The 18,144-nt window shown below is 49.9% G+C and overlaps 8 protein-coding genes across 8 annotated transcripts; 5 read left to right on the plus strand and 3 right to left on the minus strand.

Annotated features, from left to right (window-relative positions):
- Positions 1 to 20: 20 nt before the first annotated feature.
- Positions 21 to 2,169, plus strand: MGYG_03403 (DNA polymerase lambda; the record flags this gene model as incomplete). Its single annotated transcript, XM_003175833.1, has 4 exons — positions 21 to 342; positions 407 to 579; positions 635 to 979; positions 1,048 to 2,169. The coding sequence occupies 4 exons, from the start codon at positions 21 to 23 to the stop codon at positions 2,167 to 2,169; spliced, it is 1,962 nt and encodes a 653-aa protein (XP_003175881.1).
- A 565-nt stretch (positions 2,170 to 2,734) lies between these two features.
- On the plus strand, positions 2,735 to 5,354 carry MGYG_03404 (hypothetical protein; the record flags this gene model as incomplete). The annotated part of the gene is made up of 7 exons (XM_003175834.1): positions 2,735 to 3,221; positions 3,280 to 3,860; positions 3,931 to 4,042; positions 4,095 to 4,465; positions 4,536 to 4,925; positions 4,979 to 5,165; positions 5,242 to 5,354. The coding sequence occupies 7 exons, from the start codon at positions 2,735 to 2,737 to the stop codon at positions 5,352 to 5,354; spliced, it is 2,241 nt and encodes a 746-aa protein (XP_003175882.1).
- Positions 5,355 to 5,960: 606 nt separating this feature from the next.
- MGYG_03405 (hypothetical protein) lies at positions 5,961 to 9,024 on the minus strand (the record flags this gene model as incomplete). Its single annotated transcript, XM_003175835.1, has 3 exons — positions 5,961 to 6,451; positions 6,513 to 8,124; positions 8,191 to 9,024. The coding sequence occupies 3 exons, from the start codon at positions 9,022 to 9,024 to the stop codon at positions 5,961 to 5,963; spliced, it is 2,937 nt and encodes a 978-aa protein (XP_003175883.1).
- Positions 9,025 to 9,127: 103 nt separating this feature from the next.
- MGYG_03406 (hypothetical protein) lies at positions 9,128 to 9,847 on the plus strand (the record flags this gene model as incomplete). The annotated part of the gene is made up of 3 exons (XM_003175836.1): positions 9,128 to 9,329; positions 9,442 to 9,704; positions 9,794 to 9,847. 3 exons carry the CDS (start codon positions 9,128 to 9,130, stop codon positions 9,845 to 9,847), a joined length of 519 nt encoding a protein of 172 aa, XP_003175884.1.
- Positions 9,848 to 10,292: 445 nt separating this feature from the next.
- Positions 10,293 to 12,375, minus strand: MGYG_03407 (PUF6; the record flags this gene model as incomplete). Its single annotated transcript, XM_003175837.1, has 2 exons — positions 10,293 to 12,022; positions 12,090 to 12,375. 2 exons carry the CDS (start codon positions 12,373 to 12,375, stop codon positions 10,293 to 10,295), a joined length of 2,016 nt encoding a protein of 671 aa, XP_003175885.1.
- Positions 12,376 to 12,830: 455 nt separating this feature from the next.
- On the minus strand, positions 12,831 to 13,872 carry MGYG_03408 (hypothetical protein; the record flags this gene model as incomplete). Its single annotated transcript, XM_003175838.1, has 4 exons — positions 12,831 to 13,190; positions 13,266 to 13,394; positions 13,490 to 13,518; positions 13,701 to 13,872. 4 exons carry the CDS (start codon positions 13,870 to 13,872, stop codon positions 12,831 to 12,833), a joined length of 690 nt encoding a protein of 229 aa, XP_003175886.1.
- A 1,144-nt stretch (positions 13,873 to 15,016) lies between these two features.
- MGYG_03409 (hypothetical protein) lies at positions 15,017 to 15,974 on the plus strand (the record flags this gene model as incomplete). Its single annotated transcript, XM_003175839.1, has 3 exons — positions 15,017 to 15,061; positions 15,215 to 15,710; positions 15,781 to 15,974. The coding sequence occupies 3 exons, from the start codon at positions 15,017 to 15,019 to the stop codon at positions 15,972 to 15,974; spliced, it is 735 nt and encodes a 244-aa protein (XP_003175887.1).
- A 550-nt stretch (positions 15,975 to 16,524) lies between these two features.
- On the plus strand, positions 16,525 to 17,816 carry MGYG_03410 (DNA repair protein RAD51; the record flags this gene model as incomplete). Its single annotated transcript, XM_003175840.1, has 4 exons — positions 16,525 to 16,611; positions 16,692 to 16,771; positions 16,874 to 16,941; positions 17,002 to 17,816. 4 exons carry the CDS (start codon positions 16,525 to 16,527, stop codon positions 17,814 to 17,816), a joined length of 1,050 nt encoding a protein of 349 aa, XP_003175888.1.
- Positions 17,817 to 18,144: the final 328 nt, after the last annotated feature.

The following is an 18,144-nucleotide window of genomic DNA, read 5'->3' on the forward strand; positions in this document are numbered from 1 at the left end:
ACGCCTATACGTCTCTGCCCATGGACAAGGAAGCTTTCTGTGGAGAGCTTTACGCTTCAGATAAGGGGAATGAGGATGATTACGATGATGGTGTTATATCTACGTTACGAAAATGCCGCCGAAGAGCAGGCAACAACAGTACTGCAGGTCAAGATACGAGCTTAGAGCAAGCGTCAACTCAGGGAGCTTCCGAAAGAGAGATTATGGGAATGCAACACGCTGATCATTCGGTAAAGCCTAATAAGAAGCTAAAGCTGGCAAGGGATGGCAAGCAGAAGAAGTCCAAAGAATCCTTTAATATTGCGAAGAGCCATTCATCGGTTCTTAACGGCCTTGTACTTTGTAAGTCAAATGGCGGATTCGCCAGGTGAATATAAGCGGAACGAGAATACTAACCGGTTCGCAGATTTTATCCCTAACGATGACATATCACAAGCTAGACGAATTCCCATTTCAAGGGTCCTTGAATTTGGCGCAACCCGCGCGACAAAGTTCGACAGCTCTGTCACACATATAGTTGCAGAAAAGCGGCTTAATTATGAGGACGTGGTCGAGTATCTCCAGGTTTCCTCGGTCCCAGTAAGTTTCCAGGTGGAGCTATGGTAATTGTTGAGTGCCTGACACTTTCGTATAGGAAAAGATTATCCTGGTAAATGAGAATTATCCTTCTGAATGTATAATGAACCGAAGAATATTGGATGCTTCCAACCCCCGTTTTCAAATTAAACGGAGGTTGCTGCTTGAACCGAAGGTTATACCTCGCGACGAGAAACGACATGATTCCACTCTTACAGGCGGCTGTCGAGATGCTGGCCCTGCAAAGACTGAAGGCAAGCTCGCCGAAGAAGCGCCTCCAGCCCCGCCAGGATCAGTTCTCAATTCTTTGGACAAAGATACAAGTAGCCAGGATGATATGCAAGAATCTGAGCCAGATCACTTGGATATGGCAATCAGGCATGTAAAAGATATGGCTGCTCTTGTGAGTCCTTATGTCCGCCAAAGCCAAAAAAGAAAAAGCCATGAATGGATCAACTGACATATAGTCAGCCTCTGGACTCCTCTGATGAGGAAGATGACGGAGTTATCCCAGGAGAATATAAATCAGGCCGCGCTAATGACTGTCCTGCATGGCAGAAATCATTTACGTGCATGAAAAGGATGGACGGTAAAGACCGTGCGGATAATCCTAACTTTCGCACAATCGAGGTTTTGCAACAAATGCTTAGCTACTATGAGCGAACTGCTGACCAGTGGCGTTGCCTTGCATATAGGCGTGCAATTGCTGCTCTACGCAGGGAAAATGAAAGAGTAATGACAAAAAGCCAGGCCTTAAAGATAAGGGGAATAGGTGAACGCTTGGCGGCAAAAATCGAGGAAATTGTATGGACTAACAGGCTCCGGCGACTGGAGCAAGCGAACATGGAACCAAAAGATGTCTTACTTTCCCAATTCCTTAATATATACGGGGTTGGGTATCAACAAGCTTCTAAATGGATCGCGCAGGGGTATAAATCCTTGGACGATTTGAAGAACCGAGCTCACCTAACCACTAACCAAAGAATTGGGATTGAACGATACGATGACTTTCGGAAACGGATACCTCGAGAAGAGGTAGAGACACATGGCGCTATCGTGCGGGAGGCTGTTTTGACCATGGATAAATCGTATACCGTTATTATCGGGGGCTCGTACAGACGTGGAGCTGCCGATAGCGGAGACATCGATCTCATTTTAACCAAAGAAGGAGCCCCTTTGCAGGAGATACATGATCAGATCATGACCACAATTGTCCCGCAGCTGTTTGAACGAGGCTTTCTGAAAACAGGCCTGGCAGTGTCCTCGAAGGCGGATGGGTCAAAGTGGCATGGTGCTTCGGCGCTCCCTGGAAACCCTGTATGGCGCCGTATAGACTTGCTATTTGTACCTGGGGATGAACTCGGTGCTGCCTTGATATATTTTACAGGCAACGATATATTCAACCGGAGCCTACGGTTGCTGGCAAGTAAGAAGGGTATGTGTTTGAACCAGAGAGGTCTCTTCTCTGATATCATGCGAGGACCTGGTAGGGTGAAGCTGAACGCTGGCCATCTCCTGGAAAGCCGAGACGAAAAGCGGATCTTCGAGCTACTTGCAGTGCCATGGCGGCCTCCGGAGCATCGAGTTTGCTGAATCTCTGTCTCCTTTTTCTTCTTCGTGGATGTATATATTTCGCTGTGTTTATATAGATCTTGAAAGCTGACGTTGAGATGCGTTATCGGAAAATTATTTCTCCGTTTCAAAAGAAGTTAGAAAAGGCGGCGGAGAGTGTCAGAAAACACACCGCCTCCAGGGAGCTTGATTTTGCCATTTCAAAGATATCAAAAAGTCGAAGAAGCCGAAGAAGGAGCAACAACGCAATTAAGGCGACTGAAAGACAGAGCTGCGAGGGCACGGAGAATACCGCGGTCAACCAGGAATTGCTGACCCGGTTGGGAGCTTGCCATGGAATAAGACTGCCACTTCATCTTTTATTTTTTTCAGCCAAAGTTATCTATCCCCTGCTGTTCTACTCCGCGAGCTACTTGACTACCCTTGTAGCAGCTGTTCTTCCACATATTGATATCTCACCAAAGTGATACTATGGGTCCCTCCCAAAGACGCGCCCGGAAATTTCTCCATACCTAAATGATGGTATAGCAAGCTCTTACTGAGACTTGGTTTCACCTTTTGATGACTTGCTTGTTTCTCTACCACCATGGGTCGCAAGCCAAACACGCTTATCACCGAGTTCTTCCACCGTGGTGAGAAGCTGCCTGACTCCAGCAACCGGTATGAGCATACGTGTAAGCTCTGCGGGGAGAAGTTCTTAAAGGGCCGTCCAGATACTCTGATTAACCATATCACGAAGATATGCCCGGCAATCTCCACGGCGGACAGGGATCGGGTCGCATTCTTGTCTGGCGCGGCCGCGAACCGGTATCGAGATAAAGGTGCTATACGCCATGGCCAGCCTGCTCCCAGCTCGAGCGCCGCAGCAATGGCCGACCCAGCTCGTGGGAAACGCGCTGCAAACTTCCAGAATGGTCCCAGCCTAAATGGCCTCAATGTACTTGCTGAGGCGTCAAGGAGAGTCGGTGCCTCGAATGAAGGCCAAATACAGGATCGAATACTAGAACTCAGTGCTGCTGATCGCGACATGGTGGTTGATCCTGCGCTCGAGACTTCATCTAAGTTCAGTCTTGGTAAGAAAGCCGCTAGCAATGCTGCATTCTCAGAGCTTATGCGCTAACGCCTATTTAGAAGCTGAATTGCACGCTCAGTTTATCCACACATCGTCGCCCACTGCCCCTTTCTTTTCGACGTCTTCCGTAGATGCTACATCACCCCTTCCAATGCCTGCCGTGCATGCTCTGCTCCCCGTGGACACACCCGCAGATCCTCATTCGTCTCAGCTTTCATTAATTGCAGCATCCGCAAACGAAATGGTGACCGAGGACCCGTCTAGCAATCTAGAGTCAGCGGCCATGTGCCACCAAAAGTCCGATGCGTGGCAGCTTCCATCCCACACCGCACCGCCGCAGGCCTCCATTGGCCTTTCGCCTACCATTGAATTGCCAACTGCAGACGAAATGATGATTCAAAATCATATTACTGCTGAGTTGGGTATTCCTCATACATCGAATGAACGCCCCGGAGTTTACCTTCGGCCTCTTACTACGAACTCCGAAGTTCAGCAGTCCAATGGTGATTTCTTCTGTGAGGTGGTTGACACCAAGAAGTCAAACAAAAAGCGGTCGACTTTCTCTGAAGAGAGGAGGAAAGAAGTGAGAGTAGTCAGGAAGATGGGGGCCTGTCTTCGATGTCGGATGCTGAAGAAAACGGTCAGTACATATCTTATTCACTACTCTCTAGCATATAATCATGGTATATTAACATTTCTCATAATATCAGTGCTCAGCTGGAACACCTTGTGGTCAGTGCCGGAATCTTCAGAATCCGCGCGTTTGGATGGAATGCTGCATCAGAACTCGCCTTATGAACCAATTAGAGTCATATTCAATTGGTAAGTAGACTGCTTGTATGCGCCAAACAACTCTAGACTAACCGAGCGGTAGGACTCCATTCAACAATGGCCTTTCATGATGTTCAAAGTATCAAGGGTGAGATACAGTTCGAACCCTCAGCCGGTCGAATCGAGGTCATGCACTTCGAACTAGACTCGCTAAGCTTTCTGACATTCTCTGCCTTATATGGTCAACGACAAGCCGGCCAAGGAATTGATAACCAATTACCTACCTCTTCCGCTGATTCTATACTGGAAGGGCCGCCGCATTATGTGCATATTCTAGATGGCGAGATAGAGGAGCTGAGTGGCAAGCTTGACATGTATATCCGCAAGACATCTAGCTTGTTCATTGAGAGTGAGCAATCTGATTTCATCAGACAGACACTTCTCCAAGCATCGGAACTTTCCAAACAACACGAGGTATGTCCCTGCCCAACTGACTATTATCCCCTTTTAATAGCTGGTGATGGTTATTAACTCGTGAGATTAGGATGATATGCTAGAAGCAGCATTGGAGTTATGGGTAGCTACTGCGATATTAGTAGATCCGTTTCTCAAATGGACGGTCTATATGAACCCTACTCTGCCCCCACTGGCAAATAGGCCGCTAACATCAACCACAAATGAGTCGCGGATTCCGATACACAGTATGAACCAATTGGAGTCATACTCTCTAATATGCACACAATTACGCTCTGCCGTCGAAAAAAGAGCAGCGAGAGTGTGTAGGGTCTTGCTCAGTAAATTTGAACAAAGGCTGCTTCAGAAGCAGCGGCTTGGTAGTTTCCGGACTTTCCTGGCCACTATTATCCTGCTCAATTGTGTTGAACGGATGGAGTGGCTATTTAGATCATGGGAATGCGAGCATTACATCCAGCGGGTGAGTTCCATCCGACATTACCGTTGAATATTATTGTGTTAACGAAGAACTAGTGGCCGCTGGAACGACAGCCTTCGTGCTTTGCCTCCCAGATCGAAACGTTCTCTGGTGTGGTCTCTCAGCATCTGAAGATGAGATCATTGGCTCCGGCCTTTGTGGTCTCTCCTACAGGCGCCATCAGAGCGAGGGATAGCAGCGATAAGGATATCTGTCGTTGGTTCGATTGTGTTGGTGTTGACTGTACGACCCCCACCCCCTTCCTCAAGTTTGTGAAGATCCGACATTCGACATCCGACTGACCAATGATGAATTCTAGATCAATACTTACATGCTCGCCAAGCAGCTGATTTCGACGCCAATGATTCTCGTTCCCTTGATCTCAAATACTCGTCGATGGTGGTTCTCTCCGCCAAATTTTCGAATGAGTAATATCAGTTCATATTTTATTTCTCCGATCCTCTCGTTACGACTGATGATGCAAGCCCCATGATGAATATTCCAAACGATGATTACCTTTCTCCCTTTTCTGCTCCTTTCATACCTAGCATCTATTATTATGACTATTTGTTTTTAATTCTAATCGTTCTCGCGATACGCCCGTCTGTTCATGCAGCATGGAGTTGGCTTCTCAAGGCCGAATGTATTCATATACCCATGCAGGGATTTGCTTCTAAACGTTCATGTACAATATATTTTAACTGGATGCTAGGAGAGAGAGAGAGAGAGGAAGTGAAAGAAAACGGGTGGAAACCATAGAGGTATAGCAAAGGAAACCTGTCAAATAAGTTTTCCTCCCAAAACAAACCAATAAATAAAAATAAAACAGAATGAAAGAAGCCAAGAAAGCCAGAGAGCAGAGGATATAGTAGCAGCAGAGATATCAAGGAATTAAATGAACGCAACAAGCAAATCTTTGTGGTATTGTAACAAATGAAAATCGTTCAGCCAGGCCGAAAAGGAAAAAAAAAAGAAACGAAATTATACGTGTAAATATGGGATATCCAGAAAAGAAAATGGGTTGAGAAATGAGCGGATTCAAGGATTGGCTTCCAAGGGTGCTACGCCGTCCAGAATTCTCCGGGCAGCATCTAATCTGCGTCGTAGGATGGTCACGATCCGGTTATCGATGGGAGATTGGAGGTCAGCCGTTGAAGCTCGAAGGAGTTCAAGGCTCACATTTCCAAGACTCTGGACAACTGCCTCTACAAGCTGCGCATCAGCATCGCATAGGCTGCCGGTCTGGGGGGAGTATATTGCAGACTCGTCACTGGCTTTTGCGCTAGCGGCTGAGGACAAGATAGATCTGACAAGCAAGTCTGGAGTTTGGGGAGCGGCAGCGGCCCGTTTAAGCTCGGAGATAGAGGCTAATAATGCGGCGTTTTCTTCGTGTGATGCAGCCACTGAGGCAATGGAGGCCCGGGGTGTTGATGAGGCAGACTGTGTACTGGGAAGAGTGGATGTACTGTCGGTAAAGTGGCGGGTGGGAATGGTCAAGGAATCGCCGGTGTATTGAGGCGATAATCTCTCTGTGATATGCATGTTAGCACTGGCGCTGGGAGTGACAAAAAAGGAAGAGATCCTACTTACTAGGATAGGGTCCATGGCCATTGGGCGAGGCCAGAGCGTCATCGTAGCCATAGTCTCCTTCATTTGCGGTGGCAAACGTGGCTTCTGTCGAAATCGAGTCGCTGCTGGTAACTCTGGAAAGGGCTGAGCGGTTCTTCGGCGTTTCACGGCCATCTGGACGTGTGGTTTCGGTAGATCCAACGGAGCAGAAGCTTCCCGAGCGGGTCAATCGGTTCGAGTATGTCCCGAGCGCACTGTGTAGGATGAAATGCTCGTAGTCAAAGGCATCAATGCGGTCCTCGTGACGGATAGTCTCCTGGCCCGCTGGGACGGAAGGGAACTCTTCCAAGATGTCCTGGTACACGGATTCAGGTGGGCTGGACAGTGGTTCACGTAGTATCTCTTCGAGTTCTTGTCGATCAATCTCAGAAGATTCAGATTCATAGTCTGAATAGTCAAAGTACTCGGACTCGCTTTCGTCGGTTTCTTCAGCCACTCCCCTAGCAGTGTTATCAACGGGGGCTTGAGCAGGGCCTTGGATGGGCCCGTCAACTGGCTCCTCGACGGGCTCGGGCTCTTCGACTGGTCCTTCGATGGGGCTTTCGGTGGTGTCCTGTAAGGGATTCGACGCCAACTTCTGGACGGGTTCTATGGCAATCTCTTTGTCTTCCACGTCTAGGGCTTTCGGCTTATCTTGCTCATCAGACCGAGTTGGGGATGGCTTGCATGTAGTATCTTGGTTCTCTTCTTTGTATGCAGCAGCTGGTGGAGGAGGAGGAGGAGACTGCGTCTTATTATAATTAGGGGTGGAGAGAGTATCTGGGTACGAAGAACGTCTTAATTCGAGAGGATTGGTGTAGCTCTCATCTGCTACGGTAAACGGGCTGGGTGTCCGCAGGCTTTGCTGGCTACGTCTGCGAATGGATTCCTCCTGGGTCCTTTCTTTGAGTGAGGAAAGCTTTGACCTTAGGCCATCTACCTGGCCCTGTAGACCACGCATTTGAAGCTGTGCGCTGGCGGGAGATGGAGGAGTTGTGGACTGGCTGCTGGAGTCAGATTTGTTGATCAATAGGGGAGATTTCAAGGATGAAGGCGAGCTCTTGATGTCACCATTGGGAAGAGGTGATGTCCGTGACTGTGCGTTTGGTATAGATGCAGACTGCGACGAGGGAGTCCTGGAAATGGACCCGTCAGTGGTAGCTTCAGGGTCTAGGGCGTTGGTTTCGGTCGTTTGCTGCTTGGTGCCGTTGTCTTGCTCTTCTTCTTCTTCTTCTTCTTCTTCTTCTTCTGCATGGGAGAAGAATCCGTTCTTATACTCAGAGGCACTGGTGGACCCCAGAGCACTGTATGACCTGAATTGCCCGTTCATGCCTGATAGCCGGTTGTAAGACGATTGTGACGGAGAACCGAGATCACTCTGTCCTCGAAGATGGGATCCGTTTCCGGCAAACCCTTGATGAGCCCGTTGACGGAGCAATGCGCCTGCGAGAGAAGTCTGGGAACGTCTCTCCCCCTTTGCGAGAGGCTTATAGTATGAATTTCCGACGCTGCCAAAGGACCGATTCAGGGACGGCGAAGGTGACGGCGTCATGCGAAACGAGCTCCTTGCGCGACTCAGGTTGCCTTCCATATGCTAGTAGTAATCAATGTTAGAAATATCACTGCGTATAATATAACAAGCAGGGGCAACAGCACATACCGTCAGCTTCAGCTTTGCATTCTCCAGCATAGAAGTGAGCTCTTCTAGCTCATCGTAGACTCTGTCGCTCTTGTCTGCCGTATCCCTCTCCTTCTCCGTCTCCGTCTTCTCTTCGCCGTCTTCATCCTCCTCTGCAATTGCGCCCATGGGGAGCATACGGTGTTCCGGTTCAAAGACCACGGCACTCAGGTCGTCTGCGGTCGTGTCGTCGTCCGTATGCGCTTTATTATCCTGCTCAAAGAACCCATCCGGCAGATCCTGCAGCTCTCTGAGCTTCGAATGCCGCTTGGACAGCCCGTTGTTCGCACCGAGCCCGGAGGAGGAGGAGCCAGCAGCATCCGCGAACCCGTCCAGGCTGTTGGTGCTGGCCCTACTCTGCCGTCTCGAATGCGTCCTTGTCGAGTGATCTATATCCGCCATATGGGACGATCGCATAAGCCCGCTGTTCCCTGTGCCTGTGCCGGCGCCCGGACTCGCACCCGCACCCGCACCCACAGTCACTCGCGGCGACCCTTCAGCCGAGCTGTCTGCAGTGTAATGGTGTATCGAGTCGTCGTGCCCAGAGGAGCTGCGGTCGTAGGAGGTGGTGGTCGAGATGGAGGTGTTGCGCTGGTGCATGAGCGAGTAGCTGTTGGCCAGCAGCCTGGAGTGTTCCGCCGCCCGCTGCAGGTCCTCGAGCGCCGGCGACGGGGTCGAGGACTCGCGTCTGTCGCCGTAAGGGAGTATCATGTCCGGGTTGGTCAGCGTGGGCGAGGGAGCCAGAGTCGCCCGGCTGAGGCCCAGCTTGTCGTTATGGCCGGCCGGAGCCATGCTGGAGACGACGGTGTTGGGCATGGCGTGTTTCGTCCCGTCAACAGCGCATGCTTTACCTGCGACCCGGGGCCGATCTAGATATAGTAGATGCGACTGCGACTGTGGATGCGAGTGCGGATACTTAATGGCCGGCGTGGGCGAGGAGGCGAAGGCGCAGCAGCTGGAAGTGTTGGTAGCGTCCCCTGCGCGCCGCTGGCCGCTGAAGCTTGACTCTGGTGTCTCACGGCGGACGGCAAAGGGGCAAAGAAGACAGCTGAGAGACGCTGCCGTGCGCGAGGCAGTTGTCCTGCTGTTGGTTCTTTTTTTTATTCTCCGTCGAGCCAGGGGTGTGTGTGATATTAATATAGCATAGTATATGTATAGAGTGATATAAGTGTATATGTAGATTTCTATATGGACAGGGGAGGCCGCAGCTCGGTCTATTTCGATATTTTATAGAACAGGAAAAGAAGAAGAGAAGAAGAGAAAGAGAAAAAGACAGAGAAGAAGAGAAGGAGAAGAAGGAGAAGAAGAAAAAGGAGAGACTCGTATATCGAGAGATGAATGGACGGGACGGCCGGGATAGCAAGGACCAGCGGCAGCAGATCCGGTTCTCTCGTTGCTTAAGGACAGGGAAAAAGGGACGAGGAAGAAGGAGATCGAAGCAGAAGAAGGAAAAGAAGCAAAAGAAGCAAAAGAAGCATGGAGACCGCAGACTGATAGTAAGTAAGGGTAGGGCTTAGTCTGCTCCACGGCCTTGCTTGGGCTGCTCGTTAGTTATTTGCCTGACTTGATATTGATTGATTCTTAGGCCGCTGGTGTTGCTTCTTTGGCTTCATCGTCCTTTATCCTTTATGCTCCGTAGATACGGGAGATATTCACGGGTCAGTGAGAATAAGGGTCAATTGACAGCCGGCATGACGTCTACTATACATACTTCGTACGGATGAGATAGATTTGCCGTCCTCTGCGGTTCTCTCGATCGTGTCTTGTGCTTAATCTCTGCTTTCTCCATTAATTTTTCGTAATAATTTTTATTTTACTCTGTGGTTTCTTTTTTCTCTTCCTTGCCCCTTTTTTGCTTTTTGTGGAGGCGCACACGAGTGTCTGTATGGTTGCCCCCTGGGTCAGCCTGGGGCGGACAGGGGATGGACAAGAGAATAGGAGGGAGGGAGAGGGAGAGGGTGGAAGAGAGACATAGAGACAGAGAGGGAGGTGGTGGTGAGTCTCAGGGTGTGACAGATCAAGGGCATATATTGACATAAATTGCAGTCGAGACGGAGCACAGAGACAGTTCAGTTCAATTCACATCATGCAATCTTCTCCAGGAGCAACTTTGCAGCGCTGCTGGCAGGATTCCGCTTCTCCTCTCCGTCTCCCTTGGACTTGCTGGGCTTGCTGGCCAGATCTGTTAGCTGTTTCTTGCTCTTCTTCAAGGTAGCTGCGAGCTCGTCTCTCTTGTCAAACTCCTCGCACTCCAGCAGGGCAACGACCACAAAGGGATTCCACTCGGTGGCCCACGACAGCACGTCACCCTTGATGTGCTTGTACAGAAGCGAGGCAAAGTTGAGCGGAGGCTGGACGGGCTCTACCTTCTTCGTGGCATTGTTGAACCGCCCTCCCTGGACGAGTGCCTTGAGCATTCGGCCAGCGTTAGGAGACCTGAGGACATTGCCCTCTGCATCTGCCTCTGTGCCTGCCTCTGCATCAGTGTCTGCCAGGCTGGCTACCGCCTCGAGAGCATCAGTCTTGTCGCCGGTGCTGTCGAACAAGACTTCCGTGATAAAACGGGCTCCAAAGCTGGTCTCGGCCAGGGCAGCGGCGTTGTTGGCTATACATTCAAGTAGAGCCGGAGAAGCAGCGCCGACGATCTCCCGTTGGCGGATCTCGGGGTCCTTTTTAGACGTCTGTGATCGAATCTCAAACACTTCGTCCAGGATCTGCCGGTCTGTATCAGTGATCAGCCATCCGTTCTTCCTGCCCGCAAACGAATAGAGCAGCGGAATGCGGGCCAGCTGGTCGTTAGCCCGCGGCACCAGGTCGTCCTGGGTAAGCAGCTCAGACAGCAGCAGCTTCTGAGTCAGCTTGGTATCGTCCACAACCTCGTACGCCACCAAGAGCACAGTGTGGCCGTGGACGTCTCCGGACATCAGCTTCACGGTATCACGGTACATTCGCAGCAGCAGCTTTCGGTCTTTGGCGTTCGAGTATGCCAGCGCAAGACACATCAGTCTGGCGCCAGACTTGGTGAATGCAAGGTTCTTCGCTAGATCCCCTTCTTCATCTCCCTTTAGCAGCTCGATGAACTCCGTGGCTTCCTCGCTGCCCGGCTTCGTGCTGAGGAAGTACTGCAGCATTCCATCGTGCAGCATGGTGAAGCCCGTAGTCTTCTTCTGGATAAGCTGGTTGATCATACCGTGGAGATGCTGGAGTATAGGCCCACGCTTCTCGGGGCTCTTCTCCAGTATCTCAGGCAACGACAGTATCTCATCGCTGGTCTCATTCTTCATAAGCGTAAACTCCATCCCGTACCATTCTCGAAGCAGCTTATACTTCTGCATGGGGGTGGCCACGGTTCGGTAGATGTCGTCCAGAATCCACGAGGCCTCTGGATGTCGAATCAGCCTTTTCACATGGCCGTAGAACTCCGGGATGATCAGATCCCGTATCTCTGCATCTCCATGTACCAGCAGTTTTCCAAGCAGAAACTTTGCGTACTTGCTCTCCGCCAAACTCCGATAGTCGCCCTTTAGTTCCACGGCAATGTTCTTCCGCTGTTCTAGGTTCGCATACTTGAGCGCCGTCTGGATGACTCGGACAGAGTCATGTTTGAAAACGAAGTCCTTTACTCGACCTGTTATGATGCCGTATAGCTCGGTCACCAGCTTCTTGCGCTCTTCACACGGCACATGGGATTTCCGCCGTAGTCGTTCCCAGATCTTCTTTGTGCGTGCAATCGCATCGGCATTGGGTCTGGCAGCTTTGCGCTCTTGTGCGAGCGCTTTCTGCTTTGCGTGAGATTCTCTGGATGTGCTTGTTTCTGTCCAAGCCAGCTATTAGTTATCTGCAACAGCTGTAGTAAATGGGAAGACGATCTCGCTTCGTACTATTTTCTGAAGTGCCATTTGCGGCTGCTTTCTGGTCAGACTCGTTGCTCAATTCTTCTTCCCCGTCTTCCTCCATCTCATCTTCTTCGTCATCTTCCTCTTCGTCCTCCTCCTCGTCGTCGTCATCATCTAGCATATCTTCATCGCTGTCCACCTCGACAACCTTTGCGGCTTTTGGCTTGGACCTTCCCTTCACCTCAACCGGTTTCGCCGACGACGACTTCGACTTGGTTCTTTTGCTGTGGGACGCCTCCGGCGCATCAGCCCTGCGCTTTATTCCCGCCATCTCGTGTATTCCAGCTGCAGAACTCCCGACAATCGAGTTGCTTCACAGTGAATTTCAACGTCTTTTTCTTTTTTCTTCTTTTCCTTCGATTTATTTTTTTATATTTTTGAGTTTTCCTCGGTTCTAGGTTTGCACAGTTTGCATTGATCTGATAAGTGACTAAGCAGCCGTATCTCACGTGATATATACATCGCCCGCGGAAGGCGTAGAAGATGAACAGGAAGAAACAACAGAAGAAGAAGAAGGAGAAGCAAAGGAAAAACAAGAGCAGCAATCAGAGTGCAGAATTCGACACTAGGTAGTTAGCTGGGAGGGGCCAGGTAACAGGAGGTTGAGAAGGATAGTCCCCTGAGCAGCCCCTCTAGATGGGTGATTGCTGCGGATCATAGTGCGTCAATATAGCAAAGCAGAAGGGATGAACAAGAGCACAGCGTCTGGTTAATGAACCTAGGTGGTTAGTTAGCCCGATCCATGCTTGTTAGCTCTGCACCCTGCCCACTTTGTTCCCGCCGTCTACCGGGAAAGTGGAAGCTATGGTGTGAAGACGTCGGCTTGCCCGATGCCTGGGTCCCAGCAGATGAGTCGCCAAAGCGAGAAAATAGCCCTCGTTTCTTCGTTTTCGAATCATCAGCCAGAGAGACATCCTCGAACGGATCTTCTACCTCGCTCATGCTGCCATTATTGTCTCTGGGGAGTTCAAGTGTGTTGCCGTTTGGCATCGAACGGGGACAAGTCCGGGACAGGCGGGAGTCAAGAGACGTGCGTGATGCGGCAGTGTCCGAATGTTGGCTCACAGGAGACCGAGCGGATATGTCCTATAGGGTTTTAGATTAGCCCTATGCTATGGATGGATGAGCGTCTTTTTCTTTTCTTTTCTTTGTTGGTCTTACAAACGAACGACGATACGAATCGAACGACTCGCGGGATATTGAAAAGGGCTCATTTTCATCAACGAGGTTCCGGCTGGCTTTTCGAGACGACGGCCTCTGCCAGTAACTCTTTTTCTCCGTAGGTGAAGGCTGTAGTCGAGTAGTCAGTAGGGGTATACGGAGTAGAGGCAGCGTTGTATGGGCGCTGGTTCATGGACAGAAGGGCCGCCATTTCAGCCTCATACCGGAAGATAGACCCCGTTGTCATTCACGACTGCGAGAGAGACGACCTGTCAGCCATATCTGAGAGAGCATGCTGGTTATTATCATGGGTCAGGAATCAGGGGGCAAGGGATGCGGCCCATAATGGATGAGGAGTGAATAATGATGATGATATCTACTCCGTATGCCCGGAACGTCCGGGTGTCAGGATTGCAGATGGCAGAAGCGTTTTACCACTCATTTTATATTCATGAGGCTCCTCGACACTGGTTCTCCCGAGCGTCAGCGACGGCCGTGGACTCTTTGCCGGGCTCTTCTCTGCGGACAATTGGCCCGCTTCGTCCGGTGCTTCTTCCACCGTAACGGCTGGAGTGCGTCTGGGGAACAGGTTACGAAACGGCGCCATCGTCACTAGTCAACGGCTGCAAAACGGTGTAATCCTGTAGTGAAGTATATCTCGTTTCTCTAGCAAAACAGTCTGGAAGAAACGAGTAACCAAGCAGTGTGCATCAATCAGCCCGAGGATCTGACATGTGTGAGCGAAGTACCGAAGTATATGCGGAGATGCGCATCTCCAGCCAACAATGGCGCTGATATCATCGTCTCAGCCAAGCAAGCTATGAATACGAACGAAGCCGGCGCCAAACACAGGCCAGCTTAGGGCCGATGCTAGATGCTTAGATCTGCCGTGGCTCTCCGATCCATCGCTAGGCGAGTGCACGATAATATGTATATCTAGACAGCAAGAGTCAGTCGTGCAGAAGTCGTTTTCAATGACGGTATCGACTGCTGCATACCATGGATTGAATCGACCGATACGAGGTCCGCGATCTACAGGCATGGCTCGCGCTGTCTCATATAGTTATCAACCTGCATATGAGTTAACCAACTAACCAATGCGCCGGAAGAAAACACCATGCATGCTATGCTAGTTACATATGTCTCACATTCGCTGCCCGATGCCAGCGCTCGCCGCTTGCGTCGTTGCATTTTCTCAGTGATGAAACCTTTGGCGTGGCGGATGCGACTCTGGCTGGATATTTTATCTTCTGGCTCCCCTTTTTTGATATCTTCTTTGCCTTAATAAACGTTCGTCAGTAGTCATCGTGTCGTCGATATTTGTTTGCATATAACTAGTTGATCTGCGGCCTGTGGTCTCTCCCTTGTTCCACCACAGCTGCGTGGACATCGCTGGAGTTGATTAAAATAAAAGAGAGAGAAAAAGCAACATCGAGTATCTCGTTGATTTGCATCGCTGCGGCTGGCTTGTTTTCTCTCATAGATGATATAGAAGAGTCTTGCATCTTCTTCTTCTTCTTCTCTTGTTGCTGCATACATATTATACCAAAAAAGAAAGCAACGGCAGTGACGACCTGCGGCCTATTTTGTCACATTCACAGATCTACTCCTTTTGCCTGCAGGCAAAGTCAACACTCAGCTTCTTACGACCGGCCAGAAGTGCCATTTATCGCTGGATAGCTGGAGATACGCCTCTTTCATGGTTGCATAAACAAGATCGACAGCTCTACGTCTGCCGTTTATCAGCCACGATGGGATTCTGGATGGACTGGGAGCTGTGGGAGCAGATGTGCTTCGTAAGTTGACCCGGACGCCGTTTGGCAGCTACTTAGCTATATATACCCAGATACTAACGTGCGGAAACAGGTTCTTGGTGGCCTTATTGTATGCTTGAACCGCCGATGGGCTTGTCTCTCGCTCGTAGGGCCTTTGCTAACACATCACGTCAGGCTCTTGTTCTCATATACGGCACATGCGTCCATATCTACAACAACTGGAGGATAAGAAAGATCGGAGCGGCAGAGAAGCTGAAGAAAGAAGGGGAAGAAGCGACTGTGGGAACAAAGGATCTCGACCTTATACCCTTTGGATCTCGCGCGCTCGAGAGTGGAATCGAGATTGAGGGAATCTGGGTGTCCAAGAATAACACTCCCCTGGCGAGTCCGATTCCGGCTGCTACGCCTGAAGGAACAAGACCGGGTACTCCATCATGCAGCAATCTTGACCTTGGAGCTGCGGCCGTCTCGTCATTTAAAGCCGAAAGTCCTGCGCCAGGAAGTGCTCTATCAGTCGACATAAGAGAGGAGGAGACATTGAACAAAACGAACGAACAGCGCGAGGGAGCCGCCACAGTCGAAGAGCTTAACAACAAAAGCAGCTCAGGGTCTTCTGGCACAGAAATTTCCGACGAATTAAGCCGTCGGCCATCTCCTCCGGACGAAGCTGGTACGTATCCATCAAAGCCTCTATGACTTTTATATAACAAAGAAAAAATAATACTGACGCAACCTGACAGAGCGCGAGAGCAGAGAACAACCATACCTACAAGCAAACCCCAGAAGCGTCTCCCACTCAAGAAATCAGTCGAGCAGCCATATCCCCGTGGAAGGCGAAGACCATCTACGGGCGCTATACAGCCACAGGCAGTCCCACGTAGCTGAGACCGGCCAGCTCGGAGGACCATGGAGACAACAGACCGTTTCCAGCTGAGCCCAGAACATGAAGTAATGAGATAACGACCTCTTTGGCGGCTCCCACGGCAGCAACTATGCATGTAGGTTGCCAGAGCCAGCTCTCTCATCTTACGACCGTGATGATACCTAACGACAGATTTTGATTCGTTTGGCGCGTTTCTTGTATATGAGTAAGATAAAAATATTACCCAGGAAGTCTTCCTCCTTCTATCATCATCCATCAGCCGTCCGTAATAATAATCATAATCATAATAATAATTATCAACATTATTAATGCGATTAAAAGCCGTAAAAAGGGAAACTTTAGTGTTTTCCCTATTTACATCACGTGAACACGCGTCTTTCCCTTCGACTTTTTTCGACGTCGAACGCATCAAAAGCATCGAAAAGTGCAACAGAATCAACCCTTCGAGTCGGCTTTCTGTCTTGCTGTTCTGCGTAGAGTTGATTCCTTATCTTGCAGGTTTATTCTTTTATACAGCTATTCTTTCTCCTGTTCTGCGGAATCTACCCTTGTAAGAGCCGATCGACACGTGTACTTAGACGCGCGCATATATCCCACCAGGATGACTGCGGAGGAGGCTTCACAGGCTGAGTTGGAGGAGAACGGTCTTCCAGGACCAGGCGCTCCTACGCCTCTATCGGCCCTCGAGGTTGGTTCACGATGCTTTTGTATTGTCTCTGCTCTCCTATAAACACAGTCTAACGAGTTTTGTTCTTGCACCTATTATAGGGCGTTGGAGGCCTAACCGCACGAGACATCAAACTGATTACCGATGGAGGATTTCATACTGTCGAGGCAGTGGCATATACGTATTTCTCCCCCATATATATATATCTATTCCTTCCAGTATATGGAGTACAGCTAGCCCTCTTCGGCTGCTTTTTGTTGCTGCACAGGCTGACTCTGCCTAGGCCAAAACGTGTATTGGAGCAGATCAAGGGAATTTCAGAGCAAAAGGCTACAAAAATACTGACAGAAGGTTATACTCCTTTCCTTCAGCGCTGACGGGCATGGGCGATATTCTAACACTGATTTATAGCGGCTAAGATTGTGCCTATGGGTTTCACAACTGCGACTGAAATGCACTCTCGTCGAGCGGACTTGATATGTATAACTACTGGCTCCAAGCAGCTTGACACTCTCCTTGCCGGTGGTATTGAGACAGGATCCATCACAGAACTCTTCGGTGAATTTCGAACAGGAAAAAGTCAAATATGCCATACCCTAGCCGTCACTTGCCAGCTGCCATTCGACATGGGCGGTGGTGAAGGCAAGTGTCTTTATATCGATACCGAAGGAACCTTTCGGCCCGTACGTCTGTTGGCTGTGGCACAAAGATATGGGCTCGTGGGTGAAGAAGTGCTGGATAACGTCGCATATGCCCGTGCCTACAACTCCGACCACCAGCTTCAGTTGCTCAACCAGGCTTCCCAGATGATGTGTGAGACGCGGTTCTCCCTCCTCATTGTTGACTCCGCCACCTCGCTTTACCGAACGGATTTCAGTGGCCGTGGAGAGCTATCGTCAAGACAAAACCACCTGGCTCGCTTCATGCGCACCCTACAACGCCTTGCTGATGAATTCGGCGTTGCCGTTGTCATTACTAACCAGGTTGTCGCACAAGTCGACGGCGGACCAAGTGCAATGTTCAATCCTGATCCCAAGAAGCCCATTGGTGGTAACATCATTGCCCACGCAAGTACCACGCGACTGAGTTTGAAGAAGGGCCGAGGAGAGACCCGAATTTGCAAGATCTACGACAGCCCGTGTCTGCCGGAGAGTGACTGTCTGTTTGCCATTAATGAGGACGGAATTGGAGACCCTAGCCCCAAAGATCTAGAGAAGGAGTCGTGATCTATCTAGACTTGTCCTCTCACTTTCTACCCTGATTTTGCTACTCATTTAGCTCGGCGTTTGGGGAACTTGCCACTTCTCTCTTCTCATGCATCATGCTTCTGATTCCTTCGTCTATATTACGCACCTATAGAATACAAATATGAATAGCGAGCATATACGTTGATTCTAATACTACATTTTATTTCCTATCTGTAGTTCTCTTGTTTTGGATAAATACGGCGTCAATACAGAGTTTGTATTGGTCAACCTAAATATTTTACGCGCTAAACTGCATCTTCAAGTTTTGAAAATAATAAAATCGACCTTTGAACAAGCTACAACAGAG

The sequence above is a fragment of the Nannizzia gypsea genome, genomic scaffold (assembly GCF_000150975.2).
Source record: "Nannizzia gypsea CBS 118893 supercont1.2 genomic scaffold, whole genome shotgun sequence".
Taxonomy (NCBI): Eukaryota; Fungi; Ascomycota; class Eurotiomycetes; order Onygenales; family Arthrodermataceae; genus Nannizzia; species Nannizzia gypsea.